The sequence below is a fragment of the Equus przewalskii genome, chromosome 6 (genome assembly GCF_037783145.1).
Source record: "Equus przewalskii isolate Varuska chromosome 6, EquPr2, whole genome shotgun sequence".
In the NCBI taxonomy this organism is placed as follows: Eukaryota; Metazoa; Chordata; class Mammalia; order Perissodactyla; family Equidae; genus Equus; species Equus przewalskii.
In genome coordinates, this window is record NC_091836.1 from 75,683,188 (window position 1) to 75,708,641 (window position 25,454).

Consider the following 25,454-nt stretch of genomic DNA (forward strand, 5'->3'; position numbering starts at 1 on the left):
TTGCGAGGAAATTATGGGTCAGACCATCCAGCGACTCCCTTCCACGCTCCAAAGACCAGAGCAATTCTCAGAATCATCGCATTGTGGAAAGGCAGCCCCGGTGGAAAATAATAAAAATTGTAATAACAGTTAACAGGAACTGAATGCTTATTATGTGCCAGACACATAACGAATCACTTTACATATATTATCTCCTTTAACACTCATAACCTTAATAGGTAGCTTCTTTCATTAGCTGTATTTTACAACGAAAGAAACTGAGGGCCTTTGGTTCCCTAGACGTTAACCCTGAGCATACAGCTAGAATGTGGTGTAACAAGGGTTAGAGCTCTGCTTTTATGTCCTGCCTCCAGTCACTCGGAGATTCAGCATGTTTCATGTTGAAAATTCTGTAGCCCATAAACTGGGGGCTTGTATGTGGGCCACCCCATCTAATAATCAAGTTCCAGGCAGATGACTGCAGGATGTCCAAAGCCTAGGAAGCCTGCCTGGGAGCCGCAGTTATCTGTGACAAAGAGCAGCATCAGGCCGTGTGCATCTGTGCTCTGAGAATCTGCTGACTGGGTTGTCCCCTTCCTCCAGCCCTCCTCAGAGGTAGGGGAGAATGTTGATATTCTAGAGCCCTCTATGGCCATGAGGTGATAGCGATGGTACCTGGGTCCTGACTAAATCAGAATGCTGTTGGGAAGCTTTCTTGCCTCACACAAGGTTCAGATTTGGGTTCAACACAGGGGAAGTGGGAAATGCCTCAAACCCTCATCTACCTGAGTTCCAGCACAGATTCTCCAGTGCTTATGAATGAGCCTTAGACAGGATACATGCGTGCTTTGGACTTGTGGTCCAGGGCTACTAGACTACCCGACATGAGAGGACAGGGCTCTGTATGACACTATTTTAAGCCTCACAAGGGCTACTTTCCTCAACCCTTGACTTCTCCCATACCGTCAAACTTCTGCTAAAAAGGCTTCACAGTTCCCTTTCTCCAAAGGACAAAAGTCCTTAAGCAGCTGGAAAAGGTGCAGTGTGATCTCTTACTACCTCACCTCTGTAGTCATCCTCTAGCCAACCCCGTTTATTTTTCATTCCAGTCAAATGGAATTTCTCCTGATTCCTCTCAGGGCCTGCACCTATGTTGGCCTCTCTGCCTAGGATATTCTTGCCCCTACTCTTTCCCTAGCTGTCCTCTACTCATCCTCAGGTCTTAGCTTTCAGGCTGACATCCACATCTCCTCCTCAATCTAGGCTAGATGCCCTCCTCTGGGCTCCCACAGCTCCCTGCACTTCTGGAGCCTAGTACTTGTCATTTTATTGTAGTTGCCTGGTTACTTGTCTCTATCCCTGACTAGGCTGTAAGCACTGTGGGCAGGGACTGTGTTTTATCCACTGACGTTTCCCCAGGGTCTAGCGCAGTTCCTGGTAAATAAAAGCACTCGGTAAATATTTGCTGTATGAATGAATGGATGATGAAGGTCAGCGGGCCCAACCCCCTCTGGGCCCTGTGCTTTTAAGATCCATAGCTATCTTGGTGTTGGCCTAAAGGGCAAATAAACCTTTGGCTCCAACTGGGCTGGGGGAAGAATGAACCCTCAGACTGTTCCTGAAACCAGACTTCAGCTTCTGGCCTCAGCAATTCTGGCTTGATAGGATTTTGGTGCATGATTAGACTGAGCATTTCTCCACACAGCCCACCCTCCTGGAGTCCCCAACAAATTGACCTCACTGGGCCTGCTTTTATGAAAGGTTTATTCCTAGTGCTAGGGCCCAATCTTCTAGGGCCCTAAGCACAACTAAACCGGGTGGGTAGGTGAGGGGAGGCCCATTCAGATGCAGGGCCAGAAATGGGACTCCCCATTATCCCCACCCCTTTGGTCCCTGTCCCCTTCTCTGCAATGGGCACGCATAGAGGAGGGACAAAGGGTATTGGAGGCAACATCATTGGTCCAGGGGAGCCCAAGAAGAGCTGCCATTGGCTGACAGGGCCTTTTGAGACTCTGCCATTGGTCAGAGGGCACACCCCAGGAGCTAGGGATAGGCCTAAGGAGTGATGCCATTGGCCAGGGAGTGATTTTGTCATAGCCTTTGGCTGTGGAGTGGAAGGAAAAGATCTGGGAATGAAGCCCAGTGGCCAGGAAGATAAAGGACAGGGCAGCAGCTGCTGGGCCTGCAGGCCCCCCTCCCTACCCACAGCAGTGGGAGCAAAACTGGTATCAGGCCCCAGCCAGAGAAAGGGAACCCAAGCCAGAGGGATGTCCCATGTCCAATCTCCCCCACCCTAGGACTGCCCCTCCCAATGTCCTTCTTGATAGCCAGGTTGGGCTGGGAGCAGCTCACTGCTCCTCTAGCCAGGAGGGCTTCTCAGCTCCAGGAGGCCGCAGCTTGATGTTGAACTGCTGCAGGGTCTGCTCCAGTTGTTTCTGGTTCCCAGCAAAGTAGGCTGACACAGCATTGTGGAACAGCAGCAGTTGCTTGTGCATCACCTTGATCTGGGGGTCCAGCAGAGTCAGCTGAGACTGGACTCAGATGCCCTTCTTCAGGGGCTATGAGCCTGACCCCAGACTAGGGGCACAGGGACTCTGCTCTGACAGTGCTTTTGGGGTGGGGGCTGAACTCCACCAAGGGAGTCAAAAGATAAGGATCAATCTGATGGGAGAAACCTGACTTGATGTGCTCAGCCTGGGGTTCTGTTACCCCAACTCAGAGGGTGATCTTTCCCAGTTATATTCCTGGGATCAGCAGTTAAATCCTCCAACAGAAAAGGGCCAGGGATCAGAGGAAGGGTGATCAGAAAGGCCCCGGGGCTGAGGGGCCTAGGGGAAGATCCCACTCCTTAGCCAGGCTGCACTTTCCCATCCAATGATGGGGAGGGTCTGGGGAGAAGATCAGTGTTACAGACAGGAAGGTGAGCTAGGGTCAAAGGGTGGGGTTGGCACCTTGTTTTCTTCCAGGAACTTGAGCTTGATGGCCACATCTCCCCGGAGCTTCTCATATTTGTCCCGATGGGCCTGGAAAGTGGCCTGGGCACTCTCGAGTCGACCACGGGTCCCTGCATCCCGAGGGCCTAGGCTCAGCTCCTCTAAGTCTGTTCGGTAGGCATCATATTCCAGCCTGTGGAGGGGGTGATATAGGCTGGTCTCCACCCCTTTGTCTTCCATACATTTTCTTCCTTCCTTCCTCAATTCTCATGCCCCCTAAAGCTCAAACTTCCACCCACGCCAGCCAACTCCCAAAACCCTAGGCCCTGCCAGTGCCCACACCTGGCAGCCTCATACTGTTTGACAGTCATGAGTGTGTCTTCCATGGTCTTGGTGACCAAAGTGTTGATGCTAGAGACGAAGAAGTTCACAGCCCCTAGCAGTGTCTCTCCATTCTTGCACAGCAGCTTCTGTGTCTCTGCATTGTACCCAAATTCCTCCTGAGGGCAGAAGGGAGGAGTATAGGCCTTGAGTAACAGTCTCTACCTGACTGGAGCTGTAGGGCCCTTCATTCCCCTCCTCCCCAGGGAGGAAACAGCCATTGAAACTGGAACAACTAAGGACTGCCTCCAGCAAGGCTCTTAGCCAGAAAGTTAGTGGGGCTACCCTGAAGATGCCTGGGGTAGGAATGTGGGGTTGGGGTTCTCAGATAAGTTCACGGGACTATAACAGGGAAAGCTAGTGCAGCAGGCAAGGGAGGGGCTCCAATTAGGCTGAGCACTGAAGGGATTCTCAGCAATGCAGAGAAGGGTTACTTGTAAAGCACCTAGAGTGACGCCTCCCACACCCCCTCCAACTTCTGGACCTCTGTACAAACCCTTAGGCTGCCTCCACAGGTGAGTGCTGCTGGGGGTAGGGCTGGGCCCACCCTGGAGGGGTTCTCCCTCTGGGCTGCAGGAGGGAGGGAGGGAGGGAGGCTGAGGGGTGACTGCCTGGGAGGGCCCGGGCCCAGTCCCCCCACCCTCTTTGGCCTGGCTGAGGCACCTGAAGCTCTGGGGACTTCTGGCTGAGGTCAGCAAAGGCGTCACCTAGTGCATGCTGGGTCTGCAGCAGGCTGTAGAGGTGGGCTGTCAGTGCCCGGCCCAGCTGCAGGACACTTTCATACTTGCGCTTCGTCTCACGTAGCAACTCAATCTGCAGCTCTAGCTCCAGGTCCACAGTCCGGGAGCCTCGGCCAAATCGCTCTGATAACAGCTGCTTTGTGCACTGATTGGGAAGTGGGGGAATAGGTCAGAGACCCTAGCACCCTGATCCTCGAACAAGTATCTACCCCAGCATCCCCAGGCTCCTAGTCTCAGCCATAGATGGGATATTAGGATCTGGAAGGTGGGAAAAGGTACCCAGGGGGACTTTTTGGGGAAGGGAGAGGTGCTTGAATCCCACCTTATATGTGTTGATGCCCCATTTCTTGACAATGTCAAACTTCTCTCCAGCGATGCCCCGAGCCACCTCATCTCCAGGGCCAGCAGGAGTGGCACTGTGAGAAGGATGGCGGCCAGACCCTAAAGGACCAAGGGTACAACGAGACACCTCTGTGGCTCCACCCATACTTCCCTCCCAGCACATGAAAATAACTTCTTTGAAAGAGTGGAAGCTAGAGACAATTAGATTCTCCTACTCACTAGAAGGACCTCATACTTTGGGCCCCAAGACTCAAATCCCAATATACATCTGGCCTCCTACTGAGGTAGTGGTGGGGGTTGGATGGGGAGAGGAATGGGAGTTGTACAGGAGCAGAGGAAACAGAAGAAAATATGCTGAGTATAGGGTGGCAGGTCAAGGATGGGGGTCCTGATAACAGGAAGCCCAGTTGACATCCCCATGTGGAATCCCAGTCAGTGTGAGATTCAGGGCTGTTTGTTCCCCTAAACTTTAGAGTCCAAAGTAAAACTCAGAGAGGCCTCACAAAGTTCCAAATCAGCCTCAAGCTCCAGAGCAGGGGGAACTCCTGTGAAACAGAGTTCTTAACTTGACTCAGGTGGTGGCAGCAGAGAAAAGACAAATGGGCACATCTCAAGAGCTAAATGGCAAGTGGGAATAGCTGAACAACCCTGGGAACCAGCCTTGGGCTGAGGAGACTCCAGAGGGTTCATACTAGCAGAGGTTCCCAAGATGTCTGGACATAATTCAAGCTTTCTTAGATATATCCTATGATCCCCAGAACCATTCCTCTCCCCCTCTCCACTCTGTTCTGTCCTGTTCTGATCATTCATACCTGTGGGGATGAGTCCATCACCAGAGCCCCCATAGCCACCAGACACAATGCTGGTTTCATTGAGGTTGGGTCCTGACACCATCACTTGCTGGAGGTCCTATAGGCCAGAGAAGAGGGAGGCTTCAGGAACATAGGGGCAGCTGAAGCATTTTGGGGGTGAGAACAAGCTTGGATTGAAGCATCATAGAGAGAGCACACAAGGGAAGTCTGCACAGAATCAGAACGAAGATTTGTAAAAAAAGATTGAAGGCAGTTAGATAAGTTAGGGGAAGGCTACTGGAATAGGGGGTCAGAACACAGGGTTTATGAGTTGGGATTCCTAAATTGAAATATTACAGCAAAGAAGCAAACAGAAGCACCTGCTCCAGCCCATCATCCTCAGGAAGCTGCCCAGCTTCACCGTTCCCGTGGATGGGGATCTCCATCGTGGCTGCCTTCCCTAGGATCCCGTCCGTCATGGCTAGGGAAGGGACTGGAGTCAAAGTCTCCACCCCAACGCCCTGCAAAGCCCAACACAGACAGTCCTGGAAACTGGCCAGTAATCCAGAAGAGGAAGGTCTCCCCTGCCATTTCAGAGCTTTTAGAGGTTGCCCCCGGGCTTGAGTGTCCTGGGGTTCAGCCACCACTCCTTTCCTCAGGCATATATGCATATGTATTTCTCCCTTCCAAGGTGCATTTTTACACATGCACACCCAGGCCTCAGGTGTCTTTTCACGATCCCCCAACCCACCAGGACTCTGGTGATCATCCATGCATTTGATCATCCAACAGACATTTAATGGGTGCCTACTATGTGTCATGCACTATTCGAGGCAATGGAAACACAGCAGTGAACAAGAGAGACAAAGTCTGTGCTCTCTTGGAGCTTATCCCCATGCAGGTGTTTCCCCCATCAGGAGATGAACCCCTTTCCAGAGCTCAGGTGCCTACCCCCCATTCAGGTATGTTCTCCACTGCCTGGCCTTTCACACTCCTTTAGTATGTGTTCCCCTTTCCTTCAGGTGGTCTCCCCCTCCTCCATCCCATGCACCTCCTCTTCCTCCGGCCCTCCCCCCACGCCTTAGTTGAATCAGTTGGTGTCTGTTCTTGGCCTCTGGGAAAAGCCTCTTTTTCCCAGGACATAGGTGATCCCTTTCAAAGTCAGTTATGTCTCCCCAGGTGTGTGAATTCCCGCTCTCCCCACCCCCTCCCTTATACCTGGGCATCAGGTGTGCCCTCATCCTTCCTCAGGGCTCAGAGGCACCTTGCCCTCAGGACAGGTTTGTGCTTTCAACTTCCCCTCGCGCAAGTACATCCCTCTCACCTCGGGCCGGGCCGCTCTCCCCCTCAGGGCGCCAGGCCCGGGCGGCGCGGGGACCTCGGGTTCCAGTTCCCGTCGCGATCCTAGCAGCAGGTCAGGGACTCGGCGGAAGTGACGTCCTCTCCCGGGCAGAAGAAGCCGGCCACGTCGCAGATTATAAGGGCGGAGGTGACGTTGGCAGCCGGAGGCGGGGCGATCCTTGAGCCAACCCCTCAGTCCTCGGGGAGCTACGGAGAAGTTACTTCCGGGGCGTTACCGAGAAGCTGTAACGGAAGTGACGTAGCCGTGTGCCAGTCGGGTGATGGAGGCGCAGCAGCAGCAGCAACAGCAGCAGCAGCTGAGAAACGTGAGTGGGATCTAAATCGCTGAGGGGCTATATATTCAGCTGGCATCCCCATCCGCATGGCGGGAACCCCAGATGGCCGGATCCGAGGGCTGGGGACATCGGGCTCTGGTGCGCGGTGCTGGGAAACCTGGGGAGGCACGGCCTTGAATTGAGATTTTGGCCCTCTTATCGCTGAGTTCTGGGTCCCCTTTTCTCCCAGTTACGGGACTTCCTGTTGGTCTACAATCGGATGACGGAACTCTGCTTCCAGCGCTGCGTGCCCAGCCTGCACTACCGAGCTCTGGATGCCGAGGAGGTGGGGACCTGAGTAGAGAGGTTACCCTCGATCTTCAGTTAACCGTAGACTGCTTCCCTCCTCCCCTCACTACCCCTACCTCTGTCCCTGGCCTTTCCACGACTTCGCCCCTAGGCTGGCGATGGGAAGGAAGGAGACGGACCTGACAGGACACCTTTGGCCTCTACTTCCATCCTGTCTTCCTTCCAGGAGGCATGTCTGCACAGCTGTGCTGGGAAGCTGATCCATTCCAACCACCGCCTCATGGCCGCTTACGTGCAGCTTATGCCTGCCCTGGTACAGCGCCGCATCGCAGACTACGAGGCTGCCTCAGCTGTGCCAGGTGTTGCTGCTGAACAGCCCGGAACCTCGCCATCAGGCAGTTAGCCATCCCCAACCCCAGGAAGGAAGGCGCTGTATGGACCCTCAAATTGAAGGAGCCAGTAGACCTTGGGCTGGGCGCAGCCTGTATAGGGAGAGTTGCTTGAGAGCTGGGTACCATTGCTCCTTTTCCTGGAGCCAATAAACCCGCTTTTACTCTGTTTGGTTTATATTCTGGGCAGAGAAGCTTTGTCCACTTTCTTGGGACCATCCTTTGTTCTGTCACTTAGTGCATATCTGCTGGCTTGAGCCGTGGCAGCTGGGAAATTGCCTTCTATGTGTAGAAGGAAAACTTCAGCATTCCCAGGCAACTGGTTAAAGCAGGGTCTCTGGGTATAGTTTTAAGCTTGATAATAGCAATAACAAGTTGGTTTCTGGCCAGATGACAGAGAAACAGGAGCTTTGTCTAGTTATACTTAACTTAAATCTGTCTGACTTAAATGACCCACTTGTGAGCCAGGTATGCGTTTCTTCATAACTACATTTTCATAGACTACGTCTTACAAGAAAGAATTCTGCCAGATTTAGGAGAAAGAGGTAATATCTAAGGACAACAGGTGAAGAAACCACACGGCTCTCAGGCACTACCTTCTGGGAAGTCAGTAGCCCCAGAAGAGAGGTGAAACCTATAAGAATTCTGGGGTGTTCTAGAACTTCAACCATTTCTTCAAGTTGTTACCTTCTTACTATTTTCTGTCTTCCCTGGATGAGCAGTAAAACCTTTAAACAAAGGTCTGTGTGCTTGTCTTCAGGGGCAGTCAGAAAGGGGAAAACTTGGGGGGCTGTATTCTGCAATACAGTCAGACTTGAGGGAGAGAAACCCAAGGGAGAAGTGGTGGTGATTATGGGGAAAAAAGGGTAAAGAGAAATCTTCAGGACCTCTTTAATGTTACTTCAATGTCTCACTGCTTGTCTGTAATCTCCTAATTCCAGCTCTCCTACCCTCTACCCCACATTGTTCCCACTGTACCAATTCTGTGGTGTCTGATTCCAGCTTCTCTTTCTTTCCTCATTATTGGTCCCCTTGTGGAATTAACTTCTGTATTCAGCAGTCTGAATGGCACTCCATCACCGCATTTTCTTGCCCCCCTTGTGTCCTCTTTGTGTCATTTCAGCTGTTATTTTTTCTACTTCTCCATTCAAACTGTTAGAGAAAAACACAGCTGTCTAATGAATGCCTCTAAATATTCAAGGTCCCCAACTTCAACCAAGCCCTCGCTACCAACAAGCAAACCTGTATGGGTTCCTGGTCCACTCCCTCCTAATCCCCTGGCAGTTATTTTACACCTTCACTGATCTCCTTAATCTTCCACTTCACCCTCAACTAGCCCCCATCAGGTGACCAGGTTTCATTTTTTACAGAGGAAGTGAAGGCTCTTAGACATTAGTTCCCAGAATAACAAAAAACTCCGTACAACCACCTGCAAAGCAGGTCTTCTCTCCCTTGTACAGATCAGAAAGTTGAAATTCTCTAGTAGCAGACCCTGTATTAAAATGCAGATCTGACTTTAAAATCCATCTTCTTTTTACTGTACCAGGCTGCCTCTCAAAATAATACCTGTTGAACACCCACTTTTTTAGGTTCTGATGTTGGTATATGTCATGCTTTATCTTAGTTCATCTTTCTATTAAAACTACAAGTAAGAGTATTATCCCCACTTAACAGATAAGGAAGCAAGAATCCAGAATGTATCAGAAGCTCATCTTCAACACAGTTACCCATTGAGAAAAGTGGCTCCAGTCAGCGTTTTGCCTCTTTAGCTGCTACCTCTTGAAGAGAAAAGTTTGTTAGGAACATAAAAGTTGTGGACCAGGAACTTCCCTATTGAGTGTCTTCTTGTCTACGCAATAAAATTCTGTCCTTGGAAAGTATAAATGCAAGTAAAACTTCTTGTGAACTTCCCACTTCCCACTTCCCAGAGATGGGAGTGAGACCCTGGGATGTTGTGCTGCTGGTGGGAGGGTTCTTCCACATTATTTGTGTGTATCCTTGCAATAAACTTCCATTGTGAATTTTCTCTGTTTCCCTGTCACATAATTAGTAATAGCTAGAGAAGGGTTAGGAACATAGATCTAGCTGACTCTGAAGCCTCTGTTCTTTGAACTTCCAGAGTTTATATTTGCTTGCTCATCTGCACCCATCCAGTCCTTAGGGATGGAAAAACAGGTGTCCCTCAATCTGATCCATCAATTAGTCCCTTAAATTTTCAGTCTCCTCTGTCCTAGTTCATTCCTCTCTGTTTATAAATATGTTCGATACTTAGAAGTATCTTATTCATACCATCCATCTTCCATAGTTGCTGGAGTCTCTCTCTTAAGTTTTACAGTAAAGCATAGCCATTGGCGTACTGAGAGCAATGTTGATGTCTCAAGCACAACACAAGAATAAACGTTGACAAAGCTTTATCGCAAATATTCATATTGGAGACAGGGTTGGTGTTCTCACCATTGTGACTTCAGAACTTAACTGCCCCCTCCTTTGCAAACTGGATTCCTTTCAGGCTGTTCAGCTATACCACCGTCTCTTACTACTTGTCCTTAGTTACTACCACTCCCTTACTTTCCTCTAAATAGCTAGCCCTTGGTCTTCCTATCCACCTTTGATACTTTAAGGTTTATATGGACAGTCCATTCAGTATTTTGGTCTCTTAGTTCCTTGACCCAATCTCCAATGATTTCCAGCCTGTCTTAACCAGCCACTCCCTTAGTTATATCTTGGCCATTATCATCACCCCAAACTGCTCCATCTTTAGAACACTGTTATGTGAATTTTATTCACTCACCTTATTCCTTTCACTTTGTTTATTGAACTCTTCCTCTCGTACTGTTCTTTGATTTCACTGGAGCATTCAGGCCGTCACTTCTGCCTTCTCTCTCTCCATTAACAGCTTCCTGCCTTCAGATTCCTATCCAGCTGAAATTCTTGTGATTCTCTTAGAATAGGCTAAATTTCCTTTCCTCTTATCTTTTTGTTGGATTCTTAGATAAAATGAAACATTTGTGCCTGCATTTGGACAGCTAAAAGCTGCCCAGGAAATCACTGTAGAGCAGATTTATATCAATATGAATCCATGGTTACTAACTTCAAATGGAATCTCAGCCTCTATAATCCCACCATCTTTTTCTAGTCATCTCTTTTCCCTGCAATGGCTATTTCAAACCAATATTCTTTGTGTGTGTGTGTGAGGAAGATTGGCCCTGAGTTGACATCTGTGCCGGTCTTCCTCTAGTTTCTATGTGGGATGCTGCCACCGCATGGCTTGATGAGCAGTGTGTAGATCCACGCCCAGGATCCGAACCAGTGAACCCCCAGCCGCCGAAGCAGAGCACACGAACTTAACCACTACACTGGGCCAGCCCATCAAACCACTATTCATAAGCCTCTCATTACCCCCCACCATTCTCTTCACTTTGTATAGGTAACCTTATTTCTTACTTCATAAGCAAAGGTAGAAGCTATCATTTGAGAAATCCTGCAAAATCTTGCAACCAAACTTGGTCACCCACCTACATCTGCATCATTCTCTCCTATCTAAACAAGGCAAGCATCCCTCTTAAGGCTAATGCCTATTCTTGTACTCTGAATCCTGGTCTGCCCTTCTTTGGGAATCTCTGACTTTTTCCCACTTTACTAAGTTCTCATCAGTGTTTAACACGCTAAGGACTCACCTGTTACAGCAAACAAACCACTCTACGTGTCATTTCCCCTCCAGCTATCATCCTATTTTTTTTCACTTTATAGCTAAATTCAGAATGGTACTTTGGCCCTCTCCATTCTTCTTCCTCCACCCAGTCTGTTTTGACTTCTACAACCTTTATTGTGTTGAAATAGTTCTTACTAAGGTCACCCTGGTTTACCAAGTGACCTTCACATCCCTGAATCCAGTGGTTATTTCCCAGTCCTCAGCTTACTTCACTTCTCAGTAGCATCTGGTGCTATTGACTAGTTCCTCATCATTGACAGTCTTCGCTGGCGTCTGAGATTCCACTCTCATGGTTTTACCACTACTTCTTTGGCTGCAGCTTCTTAGCCTCCTTTGCAGGCTCACTCGCCTCCAGCCTTTATTTTATTTTTATTTATTTATTTATTTATTTATGAAGATTAGCCCTGAGCTAACTGCTGCCAATCCTCCTCTTTTTGCTGAGGAAGACTGGCCCTGAGCTAACATCCGTGCCATTCCTCTACTTTATATGTGGGATGCCTACCACAGCATGGTGTGCCAAGCAGTGCCACGTCCGCACCCGGGATCTGAACTGGCAAACCCCAGGCTGCCAAAGCGGAACTTGGGCACTTAACCGCTGCACCCCTGGGCCTGCCCCACCTCCAGCCTTTAAATCTAAGTTTCTCTAGGTCCTGTTCTTTTTCAGACTAATTTTTCTAGGATTGTTTCATTCCCTACTTTGAGCTTTAGTCACTGATGACTCCCAGATCTCTCCTCTGGACTACTTGATTGATATCTCTACGTAGCCATCTCAAAAACATCCCAAACTCAACATGTTTCCTCAGACTTTCCTCCTATGCCTAATACTCATCCACTTGCAGCAGCTAGAAACCTCATGCATCCTCTCACTCAGTTGCCAAATCCTATCCATCTACATTTCTAAATATCCCTTGATTCTGTTTGCTCCTGCATCTTCACAGTCTCCCACCAGGATTATTGCAACTGCTGCTTCTCCCCATATCCATTTTTGCACCCCTCCAGTCTGCTCTCCATTCATCAGCCAGAAAACACAAACTGATGCTTAAAACCTTGCAATAGCTTCCCATTGTTAAGATAAAAACACATTCTACACAGGACCTACAAGGCCCTGCATGATCCAGCCTCTGCCTACTCAGCTTTATCTTATCAGTGACTGTCAAACACTAGACTGCCAATACTGTTTGTTGAACCGAATTGAATTGAACCACACCTCACTCTCCCTCTCTGTGCTCTAGCCACACTGGCCTTTCAGTTCCTCTAATCTGTACACACTCTTCCACCTCAGGGCCTTTACACCTGCTGTTTTCCTGGCTTGCAATGCTTTCCTCCTTACTTTACCTAGTTAATGTCTGCCCATTCTTGAGTACTTAGTTCAAATACTGTTTTCTCAAATAACTCTTCCCAGACTCCAGCTCCCATAATTCCTCATGTTTTTGACATGTAGCACTTCTAACAGTTGGTAATTACATACCTCATGAGGTCAGAGTCCATGGCTGTATTGCTCACCATTGTACCCTTATCACCATGCCAGGCAGATAATGTCTGCTTGATAAATATTTGTTCAATGAACATTTTTCAGTCCCCTCCCAGCTCAGTCTTCTGTTTACATAACAAGAGAAGGGCTTTTTATCAGAAGAGATAGCAGTGAATCTGCACTTAACCTTTGACCTTTTGCCAATAGTTTAGAGGTGTTTTTCATTCAAAATCTCACTGGTTGGTATCTTCTGCTCTTAATATTCACAGATCAGTCAACACCTGAAAGCCTCCATCAGGAGCAAATCATTTTCTGTCATTCTAGTTTCCACTCAGTTTCTAAGTACTATAGTTCTGCTTAAATAACTCTTGAACCCTTTTCTCTCCATCTCCTTTGTCACCACCCTAATCAAGTTTTCATCAATCCAGCTTTTATATAGATCACAGCAGCAGTCACCTAACAGCTTCTTCCCTGAGTCTAGACCCCTTTTGATTACTTAGGATTTAGCTAAGGTACATGTAAGAGACTCAAAATAACAGTAACTTACAAACTTTCTCTTTCAAGTAAAATCTGGTCCAAGACTGGTGTGGTGATACTGCAGTCATCTAAGAACCAAGCTACTTACCAGCTTTCTGCTTGTGTCTAGGGTATAACCCTCATCCTTGTCACCCAAGATGGAACTTTATTTATCACACAAACATTCCAAGGGGCAGAATGGGGCGGGGCGGGGCAGTGAAGGGGCATGCCCTCCTCCCTTTAGAGATACATCCTGGAAGTTGAACACCAGAAATTTGTCAAGTGGTTACAAAGAAGGCTGGGAAATGTCATCTTTGTTCTTACCAGTCACTTACCCCATTAAAAATTGGGGGTTCCTCAGCCAGCTCTGAGGGCCCAGTGGTTAAAGTGTGGTGCTCGCTGCTTTAGGAGCCTGGAGTTCACTTCCTGGTTGCGGAACCACACCACCCGTCTGTCAGTTGCCATACTGTGGAGGTGGCTCACATAGAAAAAGTAGAACAGCTTACAATTAGGATATACAACCAAACACTGGAACTCTGGGGGGGAAAAGAAATTAGGGGTTCTGTTACTAAGGAAGAAGAGAAGAATGGCTATTGGGAGACACCTACCAATCCGTTTTCCATACTAGCCAAGAGTGATTCTTGTAAAATATAAATTTAACCATGGTACTCATCTACATAATGCCTGTCTTGACCTTCAGACTCCTAAGCATCACAACTGAGGCTTTCTCTGATCAGATCCCAGATGACCTTTCTGGCCTCATCTTCAACCCTCTTTCCTCAGTTTCTGATTCTCTCATCCTTGGTTGTAAAGAGATCAGTTTATTTGTGGTGCTTATTTATTAGTTCATCATGCTAATTTTGGACTCTATTTTCCCTTTTCTGGGTAGGCCCCACATTCATCCATATATTCACACATACTTGAGTGATTGCTTTTACCAACACTGTTAAGCCCTGCAGATTCAGAGGTGAATGAGAGAGACGCAATGTGTGTTCTCTTGGAACTTAATGTAGCTATGGTGAAGGTCAATATAGAACAAGTAATCACAACTGTGATGAATGTTATAAAGAAGAAATGTGCATTGTGATGGGAACATAGTAGTACTAACTTACCTGTGTGTGGGATGAAGGAGAGCTTCCCTGAGGAAGTGGTTTGGAAGCTGAGATCTGAAAGATGAATTAGAATTAACCAGGCAAAAGAGAGGGGGAAGGGCTGCCCTCCTTTCTTCATGTCTTTGCTTGGATGTTACCTTTTTGTTAAGGCATACTCTGATTACACTATTTAAAATTGCAACCCATCCTTCCCTCAGACATTCCTGGATCCCTTTATCCTGCTTTTCCATAGCACTATCATTTCTCACATACTATATAGTTTACTCATTTTTTTAAAAAAGTTCTAGATAAAAATTCTAATAAAATTTGTTCTATATATACTACCATGATTGTACAAAATTGTATATTGGCATTGTCCCCTGCAGTGGATTACTGTAGCCTATTTTGTTGTTGTTGTTGTTGTAAGCCTATTTTGGGCTATTATCAGACATAAACAGTAAGTAGTGTGGAATTTTGGAATAGGCTTGTTTTATCATCTACTCTAAACAAGAACTCAGTTAGGATGGAATCCAATGTAGGGCTTTTACATTGAGAGGTAATTCTCTTTCTTCAGATTCAAGATATTATTTTCTTTCCCCAAACTAGTGATATAAATTCTCTAAATGTGATTCTACTAGAGAGGGGGAAGATGAAGATGAGTAAGATTTCTATGGAACTTGAGAGTTTTAAATTAAACCTTATGTGTTGGCCAGTCTCCTGTGACTCATAATTATATTCTGCCTAGGCTCTCTTTATTTTTATTTTTTTTACATTTCGAGCCCCTTTACCCATTGGTAAATTATTTATTTATTATTAATTAATATTTTTATATTATTGTATACATAATATATATATTATTAATATTACCCATTATTTATTATTTGTGTCCTCAACTAGAATGTAAACTCCATAAGTCAGGAATTTTGTCAATATTATTATTTTGTACACTGATGTAACCAGACACCTAAAATAGTGCCCAACTCAGTTGATGCTCAGAAAATACTTGTTGGGTGAATAAAGGCAAGAGAGAATAGTTCCAGAGCAGAGGTCTAGAGCTTGACTTTAGAGAGAGGAGGAGCACTTCTTATTGGTAACAGGAAGGAAGGAGGAATGAGTGAGAGCAGATCTAAGTAGCTTTGATTTAGCATTGGGAGATTGAGAAAGTTCCTTTTAAATAGCATGTGTGATGGTTAGTTTTATGTGTCAACTTAGCTAGGTTACAGTTCCCAGTTATTTAATCAAACACTAACTAGGTGTTGCTCTGAAGGTATTTTATAGATGTGTCTTCAGTTAGTTGATTTTAAGTAACAGAAATTACCCTCAATAATGTGGGTGGGCTTCATCCAATCAGTTGAAGGCCTTAAGAGCAAAAACTGAGATTTCCCAGAGAAGAAGAAATTCCGCCTCAAGACTGCACATTAATTCCTGCCTGAGTCTCCAGCATGCTGACCTACCCTGTGGATTTTGGACTCGCCAGCCCCCACAATTGTGTGAGCCAATCCCTTAAAATAAATCTCTTTGTATGTATGCATGTATCCTATTGGTCTTGTTTCTCTGGAGAACTCTGATTGATATAGCATCTAATTTTTTTTTTAAATAGGTGAAATTATCATTGGAGAGTAAAGAAGCAGAAGATGGAAGATGAGAGAGTGCAGAGGTTTGAAGTAGTCTTTGCACAGAATGGAAGAATGAACCAACAAAAGAAACATAATGAGGTTTTTAGGCATGTTGAGGGTTCAGAAGAGGTTGCTGAACAGGATTCCCTTCTGTCCTAGTCTATCTAGAAAGCTATTGTTCTAAGGCCTTAAACTTTAAGGCTTCCTGTGACCCTGTCACTCCTTTGCCCTTTCCAGAAAGTGTTGCCCATGCTCTTGTTTGTTCCCTCAGTGATCCCCATTGTGTCTTGTTCACCATTATGTCACTAGCACTTGGGTGAGTGCCATGAACAACAAAAACACACAGTTCACACGTATCAATTATATCACCTGCTTATATTACCAGGCTCTGTTCTAAGCATTAACTCATTTAATCCTCACAACAACTCTATAAAAAGTAGATACTACTATTATCTTCATTTTACAAAGAAATAAAACTGAGGTAAAATACCCCACGACTAGTAAGTGGTGGAGTCAGGTTTTCAGTCCAGGCAGTGTGACCCCAGAGTCTATCCTCTTTCTCACTAATGAAGGTTGCCATACATTTATGCATTTGTTCCACAAATATTTTCTGATTTCTACTCTTGGTGCCTAACACTGGGGGCTGGGCATACAGCAGAGAGCCGTCAGAATCTCTGCCACCATGGAGCTGATGTTTCTAGTCAGGGGAAACAGATAATAAGCAATTCAATAAGTATATGAGATGGTAGTAAGTGCTGTGGAGAAAAATAATGCAGGGTGAGAAGAGTAAGGAAAGCAGGGAGAGTGTTGCTATTTTATACTGGGTGGTCAGAGAAGAACTCACTAATAAGGGCTATTTGAGCAGAGACTTGAGATGAGGGAGTAAGCCTGGGGGCTATCTGTGGAAGAAGGGTGTGGTAGAAGCCTCTAGTTGTCCCCTGTTACCCACTGTCCCCTTCTTCCTTTACTATTAGAACCCCTGACTTTTATCTGGGCACATGGCCACTGAAAATAAAGGTTAGGTTTTACAGCTTTCCTTGCAGCTAGGTGTGTCATGTGATCATGAGATGTGCACATTGCCAGATTGTGCCCTTAAAAGTAAGGGTATGCCTTCTCCTCTTTCCCCATCTCACTAGTCGGGATGGGGCCTAGCAGACATAGGGGTGAACTCTCTTGGATTTTGGAGACAAGGACCACTGCCTTGGAGAAGGCAGAACAGCTAAAAGGCTGCCGTATTAGCCCCGGAGTACTTATTCTTGGACAGTTCTATGAGAGAAAAAAATAAACTATCATGTTTAAACCATTGTATTTTAGGGTCTTTTTGTTATTACAGCATATATGTGGTAGGCAGAATTTTAAGATGGTCCCCAAGATTTCAGCTCCCTGTATACACATCCTTCACAATCGCTAGGACTGAATATGATAGATTTTACTTCTGTGATTAGGTTATATTATATGGCATATCTGACTAAGAAAGGGAGATTATCTGGGTGGGCCTGACATAACCACATGAACTTTTTAAAACGGGGAATTTTCTCTGACTGCTTGCAGAAGAGGACATCAGAAAGAGTTGAAGTATGAGAATCTTGGGTTTGAGGCACTGTTGCTGGCTTGAAGGTGGAGAGGCAATATGCAAGGAAGGCAGCCTGCTTCTGGACCTAAGACTGGCCCCCAGCTGATGGCCAGGAAGGAAACAGTGACCTCAGTCCTACAACCCCAAGGAACTGAATCCTGCCAACGACAAGAATGAGCTTAAAAGAGGACTTTTCCCCAGAGCCTCCAGACAAGAACTCAACCCAGCCAACACCTTGATTTCAGGTCTTTGATACCCTGAGCACAGAACCCAGCCAAGCCATGCTGGACATCAATCTACAGAACTGTGAGATACTAAATGAGCGTTGTTTTTAAGATGCTTAGTTTGCGGTAATTTGTTACACAGCCCCAGAAAACTTGTCTGTCTCCTAACTGAAACACAAGCAGAGCTGTCCGTAGGCTCTGAGGTGGGAATATGCTTGGTGTGACCAGGTACAGCAGGAGCAGAGTGAATAGGGAGAGAGAATAGGAGAGAAGGTCACAGAGGTAGCTGGCAACTGATCAGATAGCAACTTGTAGGCCATATGGGACTTTGGCTTTCACCTGAGGGAATGAGATGATAAAGCATTAGTGAGTGTTGTGCACAGGAGTGACAGGATCTGCCTGTATTTGAAAAGGGTCACTGACTGCTCTGAAAAGAGGAGATTGTAGGGGCAAGGGTGGCCGCAGGGAGACCAGTTACAAGGCTATGGGATAATCCAGGTGAGAGATCATAGTGGCTTAGACCAAGGTTTAGCTCTTAGGGAGTGATAAGTAGTTGGATTCTGGATATATTTTGAAGCTATAGCCAACAATTTGCTGAAGGATTAGACATGGGATGTAGGGGTGGGAGGAGGGTGGGAAGTCAAAAGTGACTCCAAGGTTTTGACCTAAGCAACTGGAAAAATGGACTTGCCATTTACCAAGAAGGGGAAGACAGTAAAAGGAGCAGGTTTCTTTTTGAGGGAGGCAGTTGGGAGTCTAGCTTTGGACATTTTAAGTTTCCCAGTTTGGGATACTTACCAGATATCCAAGTGGAGACATTAAGTAGGCAGATGGATACACAAATCTGGATTTCATAGCAGAGGTGCGACTCCATCATGCTGAATTTCTTTTAAGTCATTCAGCTCCCCACCTCCCATTTTGAGCTCCCTGTGATCAGGGATTTTACCTTATTCAGGGTTTTTTTAGGGGGTAGTGAGATGGGGTAGGTGGATTTGTGTGTGTGTAGGGGGTTCCCAAAGACATAGCATTGGTGCCTGGTGCTAGCTTAGACGCTCAGTGAATGGATAAATAGGCACGTGGATTACACCTGCCCACGACGCCCTCAGGAAATCAACCGTGTCACTTTCCCCCAGACCCAGCCAGGCGGCCCCCATAATCCCAGGGCATGCAAGCAGCCTGCAGGATTGGCTTGAGCCGCTACCCTCCCTGCGCTCGCCCCGCCCCCTTGACCCACCCGCCCACCGATATTCGACCCCCGCCCCTCCCTTACTGGCTTCTCGGGTGCTCTGGGCGGAGGCTCGGGCCTCGCAGGATCTCGGATCCCGTAACCGTTCTAACAGCTGGGAGAGGTTGGAGCTGCGGGTGAGTCCACGGCTCGGATTCACTTCTCTTCGACCCTGGGACCACTCTCGCCACTGTCCCCAGGAAGGTCCCCTGCACCCACACTCCCACGAAGCCCGCCTCTTACCCATCTTCCTCCTAGCCCTGGTCTTCTGCTTCTTTTTCCGCTCTGCTCGCTCTCTGCCTCCCCGCCCCCCAAGTAGTTCTCTGTGCCAGCTCCTCTGCTTTCAGCCCGTGGGCTGGGCGGGTGGGATAGGGGCTTTGCTGCCTCTAAGTGACCTCTTCCTCCCCTTCAGGCGGTCGCCAGGCTACACTCCCAGCGACGGTTCCTTGCTGTTACTGAGGTTCTCCGAGTGAGCTCTTTTGCTGTGTGTGTCACTTTGCTTCTAGAGTGATCACACGTGTGTGTGCCAGTCTCTCTGCGTGTGCGTGGCTGTGAGTAGAGTGAGCCTGTGCCTGGGACCCAAGTCTGAGTTCGTCTGTTTCTCCAACAGGCACTCCCGATGAAACCTCATCAGCAGCTCTCTCTGTCTTCCCTTCCCTTGCCTCCGGTATCCCTTAGGCCAGGTGAGGGAACAGGGTCCTGGGCGGTCAGCCGGAACTCTTGTACAGGGAGGGCCCCCACCTCTGCCCTAGGCCTGCTGCTTACCAGAGTCTTTGGGGAAGCTGAAGGGAGGGGTAAGGGTCTCAAGAAGGGCCCTCTATTGGTCTGGCTCTGCTCTGCAGCTACATCCATTTCCCCTAATTCCTTAGACCCTGGCCATCCCCTGTCCAGAACCTAAGGCCCCCTTTCTTGCCTCTCTCCTGGGCTGGGCCAACCAGGTGAGGCCCAGCAGCCAGGAGCCTGGAACTGGCAGTCAGAGCCTGAGCAGTGGGCAAGGTCAATTCGACAGCAGTTGAATGCCCAGCTCCTCGTGGTCTCTGGGACAAGGGTAGGCTTGTCTCCTGAAGAGGCATCATCTGAAGCCCTTGGATCTCGGCAGCACTCCGTCCTTGTCCTAGACAAAGAAGAGCAGCCATGGGCCTGTCAGAGGAAACAGAGGCAGTCCCTGAGGGCAGTGACTCCGTCAGGGCAGCCCACAGTGCTGGAGCCCCTGATAGCTGAGCTCAAAACTCTGTTCTCAGCTGTCCTGCAGGATGGCAGCCCCGCAGCTTGGCACTACCTGCATGCAGTGCTGGGTCTGCTGCCTCCATATCGTGCACTGTTGGTCGGTCACCTTGAATTGCTGCCCTTCCTGGAACAGCTGTACCGCTGGGCACCTTGGGTCCAATCCCAGCTCCATTTGGACCTACTAGATGCTGTAGACCAGGCTTTCCCCCAAGACGTCTCTTTGTTAGACAGTGCCTCCCATGTTGACTGCTGTCCCCAGAGGCAGAGGTTCCATCGTGGGCACCCACATCCAGCCTGCCCTTTTGTTCAGGCTCGGTGGGGTGGGCAGCAAGTAAAGGAGGAGTTGGCCACATGGCTGCGACCATTGACACTGCCTGAGCTACAGCACAGCCTGGGTATTGTTGGTGCTGAAGTGGCCTTGGAAGAGAACCAGTGGCAGGATGGTCTTAGTCTCCTGCCCTTGGCACTTGCGACGGACATCCCTGTACAGTATGAAAGCAGTGACGCTGACAATGCAGCAGAAGAGCCTGTTGCAAGAAGAGAGACTAAGTAAGTAAGGGACCAAGTCTGGGGCTTTGAGCAGAGGAGAGAAAGAAGCCAGTTGATGGTGCCTCTAGGGTCACTTGATGTCTAGAGCCAGCTACATACTGATTTTAGGAATTTGCCTGACCCCAAGCCAAGCTAGTGGGAGGCTGCTCCTCTCTTCCTTTTGTTCTACAAAATAAACCCCGTGGTCTTAGTGTTAATTCCCATAGGCAAATGCAGAAATTCATGAAAATCAAAGTCAGTCATGAGGAAGCCAAGGCTTCAGAAAACAGCTTGAGTGTTCCTTCTCTGATGGTGCTGGAAGCCTGCTTAGTTCTTTTTCTCACTCATTCATAATCCCTGAGCCTTGCCTCTGGCCCCACCTAGTACTGGATGCTGGATGCTGTGTCCTTCCCTCAGAGTGCTCCTCGCTGTGTACTTGTCCGAGGGGCCTTCCCACTCATGCCTATGTGGGCGAAGCCAGCTCGAAGATAGATTAGAGTTGGCAGCACTGCCTGGGGGACTTTCATTCTGACCTTTCCAGCGCCTTCTGCCTGCCCTGCCAGCCTGGGTATCCTGGCCCCTTAAATGATGTTTTTTTCCCCCAGTCTGGCTCTCATTGCTCTGTTCAAGATTTCAGGATGCCTGTGGAACCCTCTTCTGAGGGTCCTCTAACTCTAGTCTTGGAATTTCTCCCCATCTTCTGGCCTGATTTTCTAAGTGCTTTGCTTTTTTTTGGTGAGGAAGAGTGGCCCTAAGCTAATATGTGTTGCCAATCTTCCTCTTTTTGTTTTTTCCTCCCCAAAGCCCCAGGCATAGTTCTATGTCCTAGTTGTAAGTCCTTCTGGGTCTTTGATGTGGGATGCCGCCACAGCATGGCTTGATGAGCAGTGTGTAGGTCCATGCCCAGCATCCAAACCAGCAAACCCCAGGGCACCAAAGCGGAGCATGCAAACTTTACCACTATGTGGCTGGCCTCCTCTAAGTGCTTTGCAGCTTGTTTGTGACACATTCACTGTCTGGGAAGAAGGTGATTTTACCTTTAATCAAGGTTGGCTTCCTCAGATTTTGCTCTAAGTTTATGGCTGGGTCAAGTTTTTCCTGAAGCCTTGAAGCCCTAATGGTGGACAGATAGGCAGGCTTCTGGGGCCCTGAGGGAAGGTGGCCAGAGTCAACAATTTATACCTTCAATAACCGCACAGACTCTTCCTTCTTCAAAGACCTGCCCTGTGCCCTGCGTATAGTTTTTCTTTCCTGGGGGAACTTAATTGAAGTGAAAATTGGCAGAGATGTTGGGAAGGGGTCAAGTTCTCTGCCCTCTCTATGGGCCTGGCAGTAAATCTCTGAGGCTTAGCTAATGTGGCTTAATTTGCATGAAGTTCTCCAGGACTGGCCTCCTAGGCATTCATTCATTCAACAAGTATTATTGGATACCTAATACATATCAGGAACTGCTAGATACTGAGGATACAGAAGTAAATAAGACAGACTCAATCCCTTCCCTTGGGGTGTTACACTTTAGTTAGGGAGATGGATGTTAAATAAATTGATACAAGTAAAATATAATTACAAATTGTGATAAGTGCTACAAAATCAAAGAACACTGCCTTTCCCCTGGTTGCTCCCCTGGGACGTGTGTGTGTGTGTGTGTACGTGTGTACAGTTGGGGGAAAGCACGTCAGAGGAGTCTGGGTCTAGATTAGAGTTAACAAAATATCTCACAGGTTAGGAGGTGAAATAAGAGGAGGATTTCAAGGAGGAGAGAGTAGTCAGTGGTGTTAAATGCTACTGAGGCAAGTAAGAAAAATGTGAAAATTGTTTGTTGGATTTAGCAACAAAGAGAAGATTGGCAACAGCAGTTTCAGTGGAGTTTTGTGAGGAGACTATCGGATTGTAGTGTATTCAGGAGTGAATGGGAGATGAAGAAGTAGAAATTGCATTTTACTATTCTTTCATGAAGCTTGGCTTGAAAGGGAGAGAGCGATAATAGGACAGCAGATTAAAAGAATAATGGCGTCTGGGTAGGACTCTTTTTTAAAAAAAAAAAGATGAAGAGATGTTCATAGCCCTTAAGACAGTGCTTGAGAAGTGGGTGCTCAGTAAATATTTATAGAGTATCAATGAATAAATATAGGCTAAGGGGAAGAAGAAGGAGAGACATCATGAAGAGGGAATAAGGGATTCAGAGCACAAATGGAGGAATAGCCTTGCAGAGAAGAAAGGACACTCCTTCCTCTCAAACTGGGAGACAAGATTAAGATGCGAGTATGTGCAGATAAATGTGTAGGAAGGCAGCTGAACTTGAGGAATTTCATGGCTGAGAACCTAAGTTTTCTTTGGGCAGGGAAGAAGGCAGAGAAGGGGTGGGACTGGGGGCTTAGCGGGGCTGGGCATGGGGGTAGGTGGCGGTCTGGAATAGCAGCTGAGGAGAGATAGCTGCCTGAGGACGTGTATAAGACATCAGAGCAGAGTGAGCCCACAGTTGAGACCGGATACCAGGAATCTATAGATGAGCCCATATTCCTGGTTCTGTGATCCTCTGAATGTACCTAGGTCATGTAGGAGTTTAATGGTTGAGAAGATGAACTTTTAATAGCAATTACACTATTAAGATGTTCTGATCCAACATCAAGATCATGAACCCTATTGTTGATATAAACTTTAGAATAGGATTATCTCTGGGGTAACTTGTTCTGTTGATCTAGGTTTGTGTCAGTTAAAGACACTAGTATACCCTGTTTAAGTCTGTTTGGTTATTCAGAGTTTTTTTGTGTGTGTGTGCTCTGAGGTCACCCCAACCAAAATTATTTAGTCCAGGTAATTAACTTCCAGTTTCTTGGATAATTAATTTTCCCATATCAGTTTTGTTGACTGATGTGGTAGAAGGGTAAGAGGATTGACGTTATCAAAGGATGAGGGGTTGAAGGATGCACCATTGGATCCTGGCTGGAAAGGAAATGATGTGAAACTAGAGGTTGTGATGTTGGGGGAAGAGCAAGAAAGAGTCACAGGCATGGAGATCATGCAGAGTTGGAAAGCAGGTATAATGGGAGGAAAGATAGGAGATCTAGAAGGTTAGGAAGGTTGTCAGAGAGGAGAAATCAGGGACTGTGGGCTGGCAAGGTGGGAAAACGAGTTGGGAAAACAAAGTATTCCCATTACTTTTGCTCAATATCGTATAATACTGACTTCATAGTAATCACAATTAATCTAGAATGATTATTCATTTATCAGAAAGGGGAGTGGTTCATGCACAGGTCTGTGTGAGTATAGCTGCCTGTGTGTTGCATCATGCACTGCATTTGCTCAGTCTGTGGACACCTTAGTGGCAGTAGACAGGCTCTGACAGTGCCAAATCAGGTACTCTCAGTCACCTGATCTAGCTCCTCCTCTCACTGGCCAACAGTAGCAACCTGACCTCTTTGCTCTGCCTCTTCTCTCCTGATTTTTTATCATACAGGCCTCAGCTTGACTCTGAAGTTCCTGGGGAGAAGCCCTTCCGTAGGGGAAGCACTGGCTTTGTACCTCAGACTTCCCTGCTGGGTAGCCAGGTGATGACCATTTTGAAGGCAGAGAGGTGCCTGAAGAAGATCCACTTCCTCTACCTCAATGTGGCTCCCAGCCGGTACTTTAGGTGAGTGCCTCTGCCCAGACCCCTTCTCCTACTCCCCACACTCCCTGGTTTCCTCCCCTGCCATCTTCCCTCCTCCTCTCCACACGTGCTCTTCTCCTATCCTTCTCATTTCTCATTCTCCCCTCTCATTTCTTCTCTGTCTCCCAGTTTCCGCCCTCTTCCCTTCTCCTCAGCCTCCTCTTCTCCACTCTGCACCTCGTCTTTGGACCCCTTTGCTCTCACACCCCTTCATCTTAGTCATCCTTTTTTACTTTTTGCTCTGTCTTCTTTATTCTGTCTTAGAATGATAGAAACATTTGATCATCACCTCAGAAGGGAATTTAATGGTGATCTCTTCCAACTCCAATGTAAAAACCAGGTGTTTGTTTAAATCTTTACAGTCAAGGAAGCTTTGTGTTCCCCCAAGGCATCCATTCCTTAGACTGAACCAAAATCTGCTTTATTTAACCTCTACCTCCTGGTCCTAGTTTTATCTCTGGGGCTATAAAAACAAGTCTCTTCATTCCACATGACTCAAGAGGCATTCATTCACTTTCTTCCATTAGATCCAAATCTTACCTAGTTTTAAAGGCCCAATGAAAGTCCCATCTCTTCCCAGAAATAATAGTAATACTTAGCGTTAATCAAGCTTTTCTATATATGAGGCATTGTGGTAATTAACACATGACGTGTGTTATCTAATTCTTACCTACCAGCTAGGTGCTATTGTTATTTCCATACATGAGATGAGTAGACTGGTTCATAGACAGCCTAAGTAACTTGTCCAAAGACACATAGTAAGTGGTGGAAACAGGACTTAAACCCAGGACTATCTTAAAAGTCCGTGCTCTTAAGCCACATCTGATACACTCTCCCAGAGAGAGCCTTCTTTCCTGCATATACTGATCTCTTTCTTCTGAACTTAGGTAGCACCAATGATCTGTATCATCCATTCATTTACTGATCAATTTATTTAACAAACATTTGCTGAGAGCATTGTGTCAGTTATTAAGCAATTGTCTCTTGGCTGTAATTCTACTCTTCTCTCTCTGCTTTGTGATACTGGGCATGAGACTCTGCAAACTCCATTTCTCCTTTTCCAGCTGGCCTCCTGTTAGGTTTGATTAATGGGGGCGCTAGAAAGAGACTGGACAGCAGGATCAGAGGAGAAGAGACTTTCT

At 47.2% G+C, this 25,454-nt stretch overlaps 3 protein-coding genes and 1 long non-coding RNA gene across 7 annotated transcripts in view; 3 read left to right on the forward strand and 1 right to left on the reverse strand.

The window, feature by feature from the left end:
• Positions 1–1,726: 1,726 nt before the first annotated feature.
• Positions 1,727–6,682, reverse strand: ARFIP2 (ARF interacting protein 2). Of its 3 annotated transcripts, none has more exons than XM_070626134.1 (8): positions 6,491–6,682; positions 5,547–5,687; positions 5,188–5,284; positions 4,356–4,474; positions 3,957–4,178; positions 3,255–3,412; positions 2,931–3,105; positions 1,727–2,483 (listed from the first exon to the last, which is right to left on the reverse strand). In XM_070626134.1, the coding sequence occupies exons 2-8, from the start codon at positions 5,643–5,645 to the stop codon at positions 2,328–2,330; spliced, it is 1,026 nt and encodes a 341-aa protein (XP_070482235.1). In that variant the 5' UTR covers positions 5,646–5,687; positions 6,491–6,682; the 3' UTR covers positions 1,727–2,327. The 3 variants fall into 3 exon arrangements, with proteins under 3 accessions (XP_070482235.1, XP_070482236.1, XP_070482237.1); XM_070626135.1 differs by having other exon boundaries at positions 5,188–5,394; XM_070626136.1 differs by lacking the exon at positions 5,547–5,687.
• A 15-nt stretch (positions 6,683–6,697) lies between these two features.
• TIMM10B (translocase of inner mitochondrial membrane 10B) lies at positions 6,698–9,505 on the forward strand. The gene is made up of 3 exons (XM_008524133.2): positions 6,698–6,833; positions 7,033–7,128; positions 7,318–9,505. The coding sequence occupies exons 1-3, from the start codon at positions 6,789–6,791 to the stop codon at positions 7,492–7,494; spliced, it is 318 nt and encodes a 105-aa protein (XP_008522355.1). The 5' UTR covers positions 6,698–6,788; the 3' UTR covers positions 7,495–9,505.
• Positions 9,506–15,621: 6,116 nt separating this feature from the next.
• On the forward strand, positions 15,622–17,189 carry LOC139084195 (uncharacterized). Its single transcript, XR_011541587.1, has 2 exons — positions 15,622–15,760; positions 15,871–17,189. It is a non-coding gene; the product is annotated as an uncharacterized lncRNA (long non-coding RNA).
• A 1,860-nt stretch (positions 17,190–19,049) lies between these two features.
• The window catches only part of DNHD1 (dynein heavy chain domain 1), a 66,857-nt gene continuing 60,452 nt past the window's right edge, over positions 19,050–25,454 (forward strand). Inside the window, exons 1-4 of one of the 2 annotated variants that reach the window (XM_070626119.1) lie at positions 19,050–19,112; positions 19,519–19,591; positions 19,847–20,684; positions 24,121–24,294. In XM_070626119.1, the coding sequence (XP_070482220.1) occupies positions 19,528–19,591; positions 19,847–20,684; positions 24,121–24,294 (1,076 nt within the window). In that variant the 5' untranslated portion in view covers positions 19,050–19,112; positions 19,519–19,527. The remainder of the gene's footprint in view (positions 19,113–19,518; positions 19,592–19,846; positions 20,685–24,120; positions 24,295–25,454) is intronic. The other variant, XM_070626120.1, reaches the window with a different exon arrangement.